This window comes from Manihot esculenta, chromosome 18 (genome assembly GCF_001659605.2).
Source record: "Manihot esculenta cultivar AM560-2 chromosome 18, M.esculenta_v8, whole genome shotgun sequence".
NCBI classification, from domain to species: domain Eukaryota; kingdom Viridiplantae; phylum Streptophyta; class Magnoliopsida; order Malpighiales; family Euphorbiaceae; genus Manihot; species Manihot esculenta.
Genome location: NC_035178.2, coordinates 13,927,528 through 13,942,433, shown reverse-complemented (window position 1 = coordinate 13,942,433; position 14,906 = coordinate 13,927,528). Strand labels below are relative to the sequence as shown.

Here is a 14,906-nt window from a genome sequence, read left to right as displayed (position 1 = left end):
TTGCATGAAAAGTCTTTGGAGGAAAACCCAGGTTCGGCCGCCGAAAGTCAAGTTCGGCCGCCGAACATGCATGCTTTTTGGAGGCACGTTAGGCCCCCGAAAGCATGAGTGAGGGAAGTTCAGGTTCGGCCGCCGAAACCCAAGTTCGGCCGCCGAACATGGCATGCATGCGGAAGCACTTTCGGCCCCCGAACGTGGCCTGGCCAGCCACTATAAAAGGGTCACTTAGCCGAAATGGGCGAGCTTTCTCCCATTTTCGGCCATAGCTAGCTTCCAACCTCCCTCTCCCCAGATCTAGTGTTTTTCCTTCAAATCCCCACCATTTTTCTTGAGTTTTAACCTCACATTGCAAGTTTTGAGCTTTTAAACAAAGTTTTGGAGCTTGGGGACTTAGGAGCTCTTTTGCTTGGATCTCCGAGTTTAGGTCGTCTCTCTCTCGATCTTCAAGAGGTAAGGGCCGATCTTAAGCCCCATGTATGTTTTAAATAAGTTTTATGAAGTTTTATGGGGTAGAAATGCATGTTTAAGTTAGTTGAGCTATGTTAGGTTTTATGTGATTTTTGAGCAATGTGGCATGTTTGAGTATGTTTGAAATGTTGTAGTTGGGGTATATGTTTGTTTGAGGCCCCTAGGAGCTTGTATGCATGTTTTGGTTGAGTGGTATGCATGATTTGAGCTTGGGAGTCGAAATGTGCTTAGGGGAGCTGAGTTTCTGCCATTCGGGAGAAGCTCAGGTTCTGCCGCCGAAGGGACTTTCGGCCGCCGAACCCCCTTGTGGAGGCAGGCCTTTCGGCTGCCGAAGTTGCCCCCGAAAGGGAGACTTTCGTCTCTGTCTGGGACTTTCGGCCGCCGAAGGTGCCACCGAACATGCATGAGTTTCGTCTCTGTCTGGGAGTTTCGGCCGCCGAACCTGCCTGACTTTCAGCTCTGGAGGGACTTTCGGCCGCCGAACCTGCCGCCGAAAGTGCCCTGTTCAGCCATTTCTTGCGTGTTTTCCTATGATATTTCCATGATGTTTGAGGGGGTTTTTGGGGAGTATATTAGAGTTATGTTTATGTATGTTTGGTCCCTTATTGGAGTCCACCTGTGTAGGTTCGGACCCGAGGAACCGAGGACCCCAGCAGTGAGCCAGCTGCTACAGAGTTGCCAGAGCTAGCCAGAGGTGAGTGGAATAAACCTTAAGTTTTAAAATAAATGAAATATGAAATTTGAGCATGATCCATGCATCATGAATTGCCATGAGATATAGTAGGTTATTTGCATTAGTATTCACGAATATGTTGCATTGCATTTATGATGTTGATGGGGATTGGTTATTGGATGATCCTTTAGTCCTCATATGATATGATGATGTTATGGCATGATATGGTATGGAAGTCCAGGTTGTACCCATTCTACGTCCCTGGCACGATGTAAGAGGAAGTCCAGGTTGTACCCATTCTACGTCCCTGGCACAGTTGGACTGTATGATATGTTATGTTAAGAGAAAGACCGGTTGTACCCATTCTACGTCCCGGCACAGTTGGACTATGTAGAGGACTATTGGTGACAATACCATCCGAGATGTGATTTGTTGTGATGTGTTGCATTCCATGAAAGCATGAAATTTTAATATATTGTTTTCTACTATTCTGCTCACTGGGCTTCGTAGCTCACCCCTCTCCCCTAACCCCAGATTTGCAGGTACAGGGTAGACCAGGAGGTTAGCCAGAGTTTTGAAGTATGTTTATGTAATAGCTAGATTGTGGACATGACAAATTGTACTATGATGTAATGTAAGAAATTTCAGTATGTTATGTAATGAGGTATATTGAGGTTATAGTTGTGCTTGACCCTATGAGTATTGTAATCCCTTGTTGATACATGATCTTAGAAATGTTTTATAATGTTCATGAAAGCCAACTCATCTCATGTTGTATCGCCCGTTGGGGCATTGATGAGATCCCACAGAGGGATCATGATTATGATCATGACTATGTACATGTATGTTCAGGTTGAGTTGGATGTTTAAAGGAAAAGTTTAAATTTTTATGCATGTTGTTGATCATGTATGGGATTATACAGGTTTACAGGATGTATGTTTGGCTTGCTACGGGTCCCGGCGGCCTTAAGTCGACCCGGATCCTAGCGCCGGTAGCGGTCCGATTTTCGGGTCGTTACACCTACCGTCCAGTGGAATCCCGGATGTCGGAGACCTCTAGAAGGGGTAAAACCATGTTTTCATAAAATGTTTTAATGTATTTGATGATTTTAAGTAAAAAGGAAAATGAGTTTTGAATGAAAGAAAAGTTTTAATTTTTATGTATTTTGTTGATCATGTATGGGGTTAAACAGGTTCACAGGATGTATGTTAGGCTTGCTACGGGTCCCGGCGGCCTTAAGCCGACCTGGATCCTAGCGCCGGTAGCGGTCCGATTTTCGGGTCGTTACACTGGGAGCCATGAGCGATACCTCTTCCCAAGTTTTGTATTTCTTGAAAATAATATGCAACCTTCTAAAATACTGGAGTATTTTTCTCAATGCTTAGATTGTTGAGATTTGCTTCGCTGGCTATAGGGGGTGTGCCTTGTCCACCGCCAGGAGTGGAAGAAATGATAGCATCTTCATTATTAGCAACCTTAGCAGCAGCTCGTGAATTATTGGCCATTTTGAGAGAAAGAAGGGAGAGATTTCTTTTCCAAGAGAAAAGGAACAAGAGACTGACTTTAATCCAAATGAACTGAAAGGATTCAATGAAACTCCTGACAGTGGAACCAAATGATGTTGCTGAAAATAAATTGATAATGTGGCCGAAATGGAGTTGTACTGCGATTGATCCAACGGAGTTGTGCTATAATTGGTCCAACAGAGCTGTGCTATAATTGGTTCACCTGTAAGACAGAGAATGTGAGGTGGTTGACGCCTATAATAGGCACTCCGATATTTAAGTCAGTAAGTTGAAAAGAATGGCGAGTATAATCTTTAGAATTTAGAGTATTAGTGTGAGAGAATAGTATATATTTGCGTCTGTGATCGTTCTCCTTTTATACTATAAGAAGATGGAGATAATATAACATTCTATGATAATTCATCAATAGTGTGGCCAGCTTATTGGTGAGGAATCTTTATGGATTAATTGGTCAAAAATCCTGTGATTGCAGGCGTAAAGGGAATTTGTTAGATTGTAGCTATTTAACGGTAACTTTGTTATGGAGATTCGCCCTGAAGTTGAGAGGGCGAGTTTGTTCGACCTGAGAAAGACTTGTCCTAAAACCGGCCTGAAACACTTAGATCTTCTTTTCTACAGGTGAGAACACGTTAAGATTTATCAAATTTTTATCACGAGACCCTATTTTATAGTGACAGCTCACTGCCTATTTTGAGTGAGTTTCATATAGCTTCGCTGACTATTTTTAACTTTTCTAATGTTAAAATAAAAAAATAAAAAAAAAAGTGTTGTCTATTTTATATGAAAAAAATGGCCTTCGACATTTCTAACAAATAGAAAAAAAAATACTAAATAAAGAGAATTTAGAAAAATATGTTTAAAATTTAAACAAGTTATTAAGTAAGAGTGTGATACAATTAACTCTTTTTAAGGGTATGTTTGTTTATAGAGAATAATTTTCTATATAAAAATATTTTCTCTTGAAAAATATTTTTTTTAGAAATTAACTTCTTTTTTATACATTAATTATAATTTAAAAAATAAATAATATTAATAATTTATATATAATAGTATTAATAAAATTAAGTACACAAATTATTTTCTTTTTTCAAAAAAAAAATCATTTTTTTTTTAAAAATAATCATACTTTATTTTTTACTATAAAAATATTTTTCATTCATCAATTTTCATAAATACATTCAAAACTTAAAAAATAAAAAAAATATTTTCTTGAAAATTATTTTATATAAATGAACTGGAGTCTAATTATGTGACTTAAATTTGATAAGTTATTAAAAATAAATAAATACTAAATTTTAAATTTGAAAATCTCTGTAAAATCAAAATAAATAAAAATTATGAAAAAAATACTTAAGAATAAAAAAATAAGAATTATAAATAAAGAGTAATTTTAAAAAATTAAAATTCATAGAAATTACTAAATAGGAATGAGAAAATTAGCTTTTTCATTCATTTTCATACGAATATATTGATATAAATAAATATAGATATAGTTGTTAATTTTACTATAATTAATTTAATTAGGTTCGTATTTATTTTTATTAGTATTATTTTTTTCTCATCATTTTCTAATATATATCGTAAATATTTCTATACTAATAAAATAAAATTTAATATTGATTTTTTTTTAAAAGAAGTCTAAAGTTTTTTATTAAAATTTAAAATACAATATTTCAATCTTAATAAATTTAAAAATAACATAATTAAGATATATATTGCGTCTCTCATATATTTATATTTTAATTTTTTTAAAAAAAATTACCATATTAATCACTAATATTGTATCTTATTTTTACGATCTTATTTATTAATTTTAAATAAAAGAACCAATTAGTTCAAATATTAAAAATTAGAGGATTATTTACAATTTAATAAAACCTCATATTAATTCTGTATTTTCTGAAAACCAATTATTTTTTATAAAAAATATTTTTCATAAAAAATATTTTTTAATAAAATAATTTATTTTTTTATTATTTAATTTAAATTAAAAATAAAATATATTAATAAATTCATATTTAAAGATATTAATAAAATTTTCGATATATAAATTGATTTATTTTTTAAAAAAATAAAATTATTTTCTTTAAATTAACTTAATTTTTCTTTAAATAAAAAAAATTTTAATTAATTTTTTTTAATATCTGAAATACTAAAAAAATGTAAAAATATTTTTCTAACATATTTGGTTAAGGCATTTAAACTAGGTCCAGGCATCTTTAACGCTTAAGACGAGATGTGTGCAAAGTGAAGAGAAGGGAAAATAACTTATGGAAAACAATTGAGAAAATTTTCACTTCTCTTTATTTATGGGACAAGAAATATCTTTCATCAAACATTTTCTCTCCCATTTAAAAAGGAAAAAACACTTTTATTTGAAATAATATATTCATCCTATAACAAAATTAAAAAACACAAAATATAATGGAAAATCTAAAAAAATATAACTATTTTCCATTTACTCTAATATTTTCAAATAGAAAAAATTACAATCTAATCTTTATAATATTAAAAAACTCACTAGTTAATATTTTAATTTTAAAAATTATATTAAAATATTTCTGAGATTTTAAAAATTTAGTAATTAATTTTTTCATTAATTTTTTTTAAATAGTTAGCACAGAGAATCTTTGTCCACTAGTGACAAATTCACTCCGCTATCATTCCAGTTTCTCTTATCTTATTTCTCAACCATCCAACTCAAAACCACACTACAATGCTACTCGTCTATCGTATTGGCTTGGATCCAACATTCTACACTTCGCATGACTTCATTCTGCACCACCCATTAAATAACTTGATTGAAATTTGAACAAAAGAAAAAGAAAATGGCTGCAGCCACCTGCCTGCAACATGTGGGTACACCACCGTCAGTCAATCTCCAGCAGAAGCAGCATCACCACCAGCCGACAAAGCAAAAAACAGTGATGATGGGGCTTGGAACCGGATGGTCTTCTTTGAAATGTAAAAATGGAAGACGAGTGGGTGGGGTAGTGAGGTGTAGTGGGATAGGAATAGAGGACTTCATAGGAGGGGATTTGGTCAAGTTTGATTTAGGACGTTGGCTATCAGATGTGGAAGAGCACAAGGCCCTTGCCATTTACACTCCTCATGAAGGAGGCTATGAGGGCCGTTACTTTACTCGACTCAGGTACCAAGGCTACTACTTCCTAGACCTCACTGCTCGTGGCCTTGGTGATCCTGAGACAACTCTTACCAAGATTCACCCTGTTTGCCCTGTAAGTTTGTTTGAATTCATACCTTTTAAGTACTTTGTCCACAAATGGATGATTCTGATGAAGAAATATTGCTGTCCTGTTTTACAGGCACATCTTGGGAAGCAGCCCATTGCAAGGTGGTACTTTCCACCAGAAGTTGATTACCGACTAGCTGCTCTGCCCCCAGATGCCAAAGGACTTATCGTCTGGATAATTGAAGCCAAGGTGAGTAACTACCACATGATTTCGGAACACTGAATTTGATGCCTTAAATCATGCACGGAAATTGCTATTAAGGCATTAGCTAGTTCTGCAACTGATTGTAAATTGATGCGTCTTCATGCAGGTTCTGTCAAAGGCTGAACTGCAGTTTCTGGCATTGCTTCCCTCGCTTCGGCCTAAAGTCAGGGTCATTGCTGAATGCGGAAACTGGTATAACTTTCCTCTCCAAGGCTCATTCATGACCAAATTTTCTTCCCCATTAAAATCTTCAGCCCATTCCATCCTACATACAGATCATACATGTAAAAATAGTTTATCAATTCATTATATGCGCAGGAGAAAATTCATGTGGAAGCCACTCAAGGAGATTGCAGGACTTACCACGCAAATGAAGCTTGAGTAATTACTTCAAAGGGACCAGAGAGGGACATCCAAACAGTATCAACCCTGTGCATCAGTTCTGATCTTGCACTTTACCTCAAAGGCTTCGCTGCAATTACGGAGGAGACAATGTTGATAAAATTGACTTCCATCAACCATACTTGTCCCACAAATTTCAGAATATTTATATTGACTATACCAAATGTCAATATATAACTATGTTAGATCCAATAAAAATCAACCATGATTATTTGATTCATAAAAACACCCGTCAGATGTATAGTTTGAATATGCATCCAGAAGAATCCAATGTCATTTACAAATGTAGAATTCCACTAAATAATCACACTTCACACTTGCCCATCCAGTCCAAAGTTGTCCATACATCAAAGGATTTCTTACACTAACATAAAAACATATTAAAGCTTTGAATTGTTGCCAATCCCTAAAATGCAATTTCTAATACGACAATAGCTACAGAGAAATGTTAAGGGATTTACTATATCACTGGAAATGCCTACAACTCTATTGGTCCTTTTGGTTTACAGTGCTCAACTCGACCTTGTCTAAGCTTCAAGTATCAATCTGTTAGTATAACCTACCAAAATACATCTATGTACAGACGCCTAAAACTCAAAAACTAAATTCTTCTCTTCCCACGTCTTCTGTTATCCAAATCAAGAAGCCTTGATGATGAGGAATTTGGTACTGGAGTAGATAAACCAACAGATTCAGGTATGTCTAGATTGACTCTCATGGATTCATTTGCCATGGCACGCTTGATGTCAAACTCCTGAAATTGCTTAACTTCAAGTTTTACTTTGTCTATCTGCTTAGAGAATACATGAAAATAAACTTGTGAGGCAGCTAATTTGGACAAAAAACTATTTATCAAATGTGTAGACATGTCTTGGCCAAAGGCCATAATATGATAGGGGAAAACAAATTGTTGTACCAGTTCAATGTGATGAATGGATGAATGTGCATCTGAGAGTTTCTTTTGCAGTTCATCAGACTTTTTCTTTCGATAGTCCTCATTCTCCATTTGATTTCCAATCTCACCTAATCCTTGATATAACTCTGTAAAGCAAAAGCATTATAATCTAGATGAGATTACTGCACCATTACTTCTGCCTTCTCCTACAATGAGAAAACATAAAGGGCATTTTTAACAATATCAAACTCCTAGGGACATGTTTAGGGCGTCCAGTCAGTATCTTAAGCTTTAAGATAATTGTCTATGATAACAATGCTTTTGTAATGCTTATTGTTCAATTGTCTGTCAATAAAATTTCATCATGGCTGTTGCTATTGGATTGTGTGATGCCTATGATATGAAGCCTGAACCTTGTACACACTGTTTATGATTACTGTTCACAATACCTTAACTGCAATGCGAACAGCCTTCATAATCTGCTTTTGGTTATTACCTTGAAAACCAATTTGAAATATAGTTTGTGATTAAAGTGCATTTGACCCTATAACAGCTTCATACATTTATATTTATAGTTGAATAGAATAAAATATTACATGTCAAGAGAAAACTCTGGTTGTCATCTATAATTGGTCTCTGCTGTGACAGCCAAAGATTATTAATGGTCTGTGCATTTGTGAGTGTATAGCTATGTGATTCCCTCATAAATTTCTTCCATTTTAAGGAGAGTGGAAATCCAGAAATGATACTGTTAAAATAAAAGTCATTTTCCTTGAAAATAGTTTAGTTTTTCCCTTTGATAAGGAAATTGAATTTCATTTGACCAGTTATGTGCTTCGAACACCAGCAATAAAAATATATTTCATCAAACAGATGAAGCATTTATTCAGTTCCACCAGCATCATCTTTCTTTACCTTTCAGTCGCACAGAACACAAAAGTGACCATGAATTGCAATTCTATGACATGCTAAGTATCAAAAGAGTGAAAATCAAGAGGAATTACACGCATAAAGTACACAAAATCACAAACTACAAACAATGGGTGCCAACATCCATGTTGCATTATTATGTGTCAAGAAAAATATTTAATATGTTTAAAAGCTGACTTGTCTTAGCTGGGAAAATTGATCCAAAGAGCAAACCTGTCAGAACAGATAGCACCCATATTTGAGTTGGGACATCATAAAGCTTCTTTGCCAGTGTAAGGGAGGATCTCAAAATCTCTCTTGCTTGTACAGTATCATGCAGCGCAAGTGCCAGATGTCCGAGGATTGTTAAATACTGTGCAATAAGTTGAAGGTTCCCCATGCTATTATGTGCAATCTGCAAGCCCTTGGCTAGCCGAGTTCTGCATAAAAATCACTACTTTAGCAAAAGATGAGAAATATAAAGGATGATTCCACAATTATCTTCACATGTAGCCAGTATCTTATGTTATGTTTGTACCTTTTCTCCTTGAGATTTCCTTTTTCCTTTTTCATTTTTGCATTAAGTATGTGCAATTCCAGTTATTTAAGTTCTAAAAGCATCCAGTGGCATTAAAAACCATATGATAAACAAGAGTGTCCCAAATTGGTCTGTCATGGTACTTACAGACACATTCATGCTACAGATAAAGAGTGGAAAGAAAATTTGTTATTGCCTACAAAAGAAGGGAAAAAAACTTCAATGTAGGACAATGTGGAATGTAAAAACAGGTCATTCGGAAATAAGAATGTATGTCCATTACTCGAGAGATTGCAAAAGCACAGGGAGAATGGACACACTTAAAAGGCCATAAGAACACATTTGGATTAAGTTACATCAATCTGAAAGTCAGGCATCTTCAAGGGTTGGACCTAAAACAAATTGTATTAAGGTTGAGAAGTTCTGAAGCATGTACCGTGCTTCTTCATACTCGTCTTGCCTCATTAACAAAAGGCCATAAGCGAAAAGGACACTTGCTTGCTCTCGAACTCCAACAAAAGAATCCTTCATTCTGTAAATTGGTCCAATCAAATCAAGTGCCTGCATGGAAAGTACCTCATATAACAATATTTAAGAAACTTTCTACAACTTAAAACTGAAGGAGCGTTTGGTATCATTGTGGAGATGGATTTATTTTAAGAGCTTTTAACAAATTTGTTTAAAAAACAAAACTCACTAACCAAGCTGGTTTCTATTTTTGGTTTTCAACTTTTCTTCTTCCGTTTATCCTAATTCTTTGTGTCTTCAAATTAGTGTTGTTTGCTTCTTAATTTCATAATATTGCCTCCTCAATAATGTTCTCCTCCCTCTTTCCCCTTTTCAGCATCCTTTTTACTATCTACCAGAAATTGTATCTCATAAAGCTTCCAGTTAATATCTAAAATTGTTTCCATGAAATTCTGTGCATGTCTATTTCGCACCATGTTGTGTTTTCTCATTGAAATTTCTAGAGTTTTTGGGTCATGATCCATCCAAAATAGGTTTTCCCTATGTTCAAGCAAATGGTTTTTCTCTATGGTGGATTGACATGAGAAATAAAACCTTTTGCAGTGAACATCTCCATATCTAACTCAATGAGCAATGTTAGAAAGTTTTCATTTGCTTTCTTTGCTTGTGAATTTTGTTCGTGTCAAGAATAATGGGCTTTCCCAATCTAGATAATGGGTTTTGTTTCTCCGCAAAAGAGAATGGTTTTAAGAAAGTGGTCTATAAAAACCAGAAACAAGTTTTTAGTTTTTCAGAAATCAAAAACCCAAAAACTACAGTGATACCAAGCAACCTCCTTATCATCAATTATCAACATAACCAATATATACAAGAAAGAAGATATTCAACCTGTGAGAGTGATTCAGCATCACCAATGCAGAAATTAGAGACAGCTGCATAAACCTGGCACATAGCTTGCATTGATTTGCTCTCTGTTAGCTGAACACCACAATAAAGAAAATTATAAATAAACAAATAAAAGCATACACACAAGGAATGCTTAGTGATTTTAAAGGGTGAACATGCACTTACTAAACAGAATAAGCACTTATATATACAGCAAATAGCTTGCACAGTTTATCAGTAACATACTATGAGGCTCAGTATCCTAAGCATTATCAAAAAATCAACTGACTAGTAATTGAACAATCCGTTATTAGCAATGGGGGAAATTAAATAACATACTTTTGCTGCTTCAATATAGTGAAAAGCTGCTTCACTATAACAGCCAACGGAATGAGCATATTGGCCCCTGAGCATCTCAATAACACTCTCACAGGCCTGGAGGATTGTTGGAAAGCGAATGAACCAATCTTTCATTTGAACTAGTGCCTACAACAAAAACTATAAAACTTTAATTTCATAAACTACAAACAAATATCAAGTTTTAAAAGATGGAAATACCTGATAGCCTAAGAGCAGGCAATGGAATTCCAGTACAGTGAATACAGTTTCAACAGTTTGAAGTTCAACTAATATGTTATCATGATATGTATTTGATAAACTGTAATTATTAAATTGATCAAGAAGCATTTGGGTGTCCTATAGGGAAGACATCCTTATGTAAAGTACTGAAAAGTGGATCAAAATTCATGCAAGTACTAATTGATTATATAAACTTTATTTATTTCTCAGTAAGTGGAGCAACATAGGTTCAAGGAGAACTCATCATCAACTGTCTAACAGAAGGAACCTCAGCGTAGTAGTACAGTACAGGTTTCACATTCCAAGGTACTCATAGTGGACCCAAAGTTCAAGTGACCAGTGTCCAACTCATTGATTCATTTGCTTAGCAGGGGGCATATCACAGATCACCAATCCTAAAATTCTATCAAATTAAAAGGCTTAATAAGATAATAACAAAAACTGCAAATCTTACAGTACACACATAATGAATAATGCAACAAAAACATTTTAGATGTTTGATTTAATGTACACAAGCATAAAATAGTAGAAGTACCAAACCGCTTACCTCTTGTGCTTCAACAAATTCAGATCGTGTGAGCTCCATAGCCACTTTGTTTTCAAGAAACTGCATTAATAGCATTAAATAGACACCAGCCATCCAAATGGCAGAGTGTCGCAAATCCACTTCTGCAAGACATAAAAATACAGACAGATAATGCAAGTAACAATACAATATCAATAACTGAAACCATATTTCATTGGCAATAAAAAATGAAGCTAACCTCTAACACCATCAGTTATTCCAAGCTTTACCAGCTCCACTGCAAAATAATTATAATAATAACTGTCGCATTTCTCAACTGAGCATTCAACCAATCCTTAATGGTAAAATGTTATGATTAAAGCAGAATCATTCTCACTATGAACCTAATGTGTAAAAGCAAGAACTAAAATTCAAGGGTGCAAGAATAGTTTAATGCAAAATCTGCTCAAATATAATAAAAGATGTCGATGGTTCCAGTACACATGATAATTATAAATCTGCAGTAAAGTTGAACAAAGGAAGGTTCAGTGCTTTGAACTGGATTATAAGTTATGTGCCTGTCTTAGTTGGATGCCTGAGCAGGAGGGGGATGAAAGTTGATGCAGATAACAGCTTTATGGTTACTTTAAAGAATGCAACTGAAAATCAGACATGGTAAAGGACCCAAAACTGACTTTGGTACAAAAACCAACCTTGAATAGTTTGCATTCCAGATTGAATGCGCTTGGTGCACTCCTTAAAATTTCCCCGTGGACGGCCAAATATGACAGACATAAGATCAACCAATGCATATACGGCACTCTTTGGTAACCACTCCCCATCCATTGGAGGTGGTGCCAGCACTAGCTTATCTTCTGATGCCCGCCTTGAATTTCCAAAGTACGCAGGTTCCAGAGAATGTTCAGGAAACGATGAGGATTTAGACATGCTTGTCAGTTTCTGTTGAATCTGAGAATGCTTCAAAGACAATAATGACCTATCTCTGTTGGGCAAATCAGGCCTGGAGAGACTTTGATTTAGGGCATTAAGTTCATTGTTTAGGCGCTGTATTTCACGCATTTTCTGTAAGTCAGCCTTCATAACAGCATCCAACTTGTCAACATGTTGGGTAGCGTTCTTGAAATCACAGATGCGGAGTTGATAGAATATGTGAAGCAGTTCATTGTAAAAGAGCAAACCTAAGCATTGTTCTCTCTTTAAATGATAAAAAATAACCATGAGTAAGGAGAAATCCAGTTCAATAATCAAGCTAAATACATTATTAAATACACTGGTAGAAATGGTAGTAGACAGTGAAAAGAAAAATAAATTTAGAAAAGAAAAAAATGTAAGCTTACTCTATCAGGGCCCAAGGAATCCCACAGCAGATCACATCTATTAAGAGCAGACTGAACTAAATTATCATCATACCATTGCATGAGGTGCACATGTAGAACAGAAGTTGCAAAGAACATCTGAGAGACACCATATTAAAATAAATAAATAAAATTTTACAACAATGAAGCCACAAGCATAAAGGGGACCAAACAAAAACAGAGAACTTAAAGAGAAAACCTGTAATTCTGGATAACAAATTTCAGCAGCACAATCATAACCAGATTCCAAAGCAGAAATAGCAGAATGATAATCCCCTTCGATTATCAATGCATTGGCAAGCTGTGAACTGAAGTTGCAGGACCATAATTTAACTGTTACCCTAATTTTCATTCACAAAAAGCAAGTGAGCAACAAACAAAAGTAGATAAAAAGAAGAAGAGAGTAATCATCTGCACAACTACAGATAGCATACTCAGGAGCAGTGGAAGCAGTGAGGTCGAGGGCCTTATGGAGAATCTGTTTCTGCGGAGGAATAGCACCCACCAGATGATAACACTGACTCAACAAGCTGTAAGTACGGCACTTCAATTCGAAGCAGGAAGGGATGGATTTGAGAAGCAATTGAGCTCGCTCGAGGTGGGATTTTGCCTCATTGACGTTGTGAGAGTGTTTAAGAAGAAGAGTAGCGATGCGAAGACGGGTTTTGACTTCGATAATTGGCAAGAAAGAGACCTGAGATTGGCAAATAGCTTCAAGGCTCTTCACTGCCTTGCCTATCTCCCCCTTCTGCTCCTGGTAATCAGCCAATCCCCATAGTCCCTCAGCCACCGCTTCCATTTTTTTTTGGTTTTTTTGGTTTTCTTTCTTCTTCTCCTCTGCTTCTCTGAATCAAGCAAGGCTTTATCTTTCTTTCTTTTGGTTTCTCCCTTAATTTACAGTTCAACCTAAATTATTTAAAATTTTAAATTTAAATACCTACCAGCACAAAAAAACCGAAAAAAACTCAAATTCATTGGAGTTCCGGACAGTGAACCACCGTGTGTTCATATTGGGGGAATGGATTTGGGATTTGAGATTTTCAAAATACTTGCAAAATTTTGTGTAGATTTTTGAATTGCAAAATTAGTTCTATTATTTTATTAAAAAAAAAGTTTTATTACTTTTTTTTTTAACTGAAAAACTAAATGTCTGAGTATAATTTTTCGACTGTTAGTATTTTAGTCGGTCAGATATTATAGAAAAATTAGTAAGAGCGGTAAATTTGATTAAGGTAAATGTCAAACTTTTGTAATTTTGTTAGGTAAACCTCTATGATAATTTATATTTTTTAATTTATTATAATTATAGTTTAGAAAATTAAATTGAATTTATATAAATTAATGATAAATTATAATATAATTTTTAAAATTTTATATTATTAATATAATATATAATTTTTTATTTTAAATTTTCTATTAAAATTAAATATAATTTTTATTTATTTTAGTAATATTAAATAAATATATATTATAAATAAATTGTTGTTATATAAAACATCCTTAAGAAAGTTCATGATGGATTTTAAATTATACGTCATCCTGTGATTGGCCATCATATAGAGTGGATCGTCGATTGTGGCTCATCCCTTGTTGCCTCCGATAGAATTCGGTGGGGTGCTTCCAGTGGCGGAGCCGGACTCTTCTCTTTGGTAGGGCACCAACTATGCCGTTGTGGCACTGTCAAACCCCTTCAAAATATTTTCCGATCACCGGTACGGCACATGCCCCTTACCGTACCGTCCCTCCGCCTTGGATGCTTCTAATGTGGCTATCAGGTTCAGGTTGAATTTACAAATTTGAGGATTCTTTTTAGTTGTTTTTATAATTTTATGAATTTAACTTCAGTAATTTAGAATTTTTAGTACAATAAATTAATTTTTTAAATTGAAATTATAACAAATTGTGCTTTCATCTGCATGACAAGCCATGTAGCAATTTTACTATTATTTAATAGAATCACTTGATATATTACTACGTAGTTTTAAATTAAAAATTAAAAATTAAAATAAATTAAATTAACCGTTCGATTTGATCGATTAATCTATTTGATTTACATCTAACCTTAATTTTCAATAATAAAATATATCTATATAATCTGCAACTTGTGTTTTGTTTTTGAGAGTTTGTTGATTGTTAATTATATATTATACATATTTATTAATTTTAATATTAATATCATTATTATGCGATCTTGAGTAGATAATTTAATTTTGTCTTTTATTA

General features: G+C 34.5%; 2 protein-coding genes across 3 annotated transcripts; one reads left to right on the top strand and one right to left on the bottom strand.

Moving 5' to 3' along the window:
- The first annotated feature begins 5,362 nt into the window (after window positions 1-5,362).
- Window positions 5,363-6,748, top strand: LOC110606544 (NAD(P)H-quinone oxidoreductase subunit N, chloroplastic). Its single transcript, XM_021745395.2, has 4 exons — window positions 5,363-5,907; window positions 5,995-6,111; window positions 6,233-6,318; window positions 6,445-6,748. Exons 1-4 carry the CDS (start codon window positions 5,497-5,499, stop codon window positions 6,509-6,511), a joined length of 681 nt encoding a protein of 226 aa, XP_021601087.1. The 5' UTR covers window positions 5,363-5,496; the 3' UTR covers window positions 6,512-6,748.
- A 19-nt stretch (window positions 6,749-6,767) lies between these two features.
- LOC110606543 (sister chromatid cohesion protein SCC4) lies at window positions 6,768-13,703 on the bottom strand. 2 transcript variants are annotated; one of them, XM_021745393.2, is made up of 12 exons: window positions 13,118-13,700; window positions 12,883-13,024; window positions 12,666-12,782; window positions 12,021-12,522; window positions 11,567-11,605; window positions 11,350-11,471; window positions 10,563-10,709; window positions 10,227-10,316; window positions 9,307-9,431; window positions 8,567-8,772; window positions 7,445-7,569; window positions 6,768-7,318 (listed from the first exon to the last, which is right to left on the bottom strand). In XM_021745393.2, the coding sequence occupies exons 1-12, from the start codon at window positions 13,480-13,482 to the stop codon at window positions 7,130-7,132; spliced, it is 2,169 nt and encodes a 722-aa protein (XP_021601085.1). In that variant the 5' UTR covers window positions 13,483-13,700; the 3' UTR covers window positions 6,768-7,129. The 2 variants fall into 2 exon arrangements, with proteins under 2 accessions (XP_021601085.1, XP_021601086.1); XM_021745394.2 differs by lacking the exon at window positions 6,768-7,318 and having other exon boundaries at window positions 7,495-7,629; window positions 13,118-13,703.
- Between the last annotated feature and the right edge of the window lie 1,203 nt (window positions 13,704-14,906).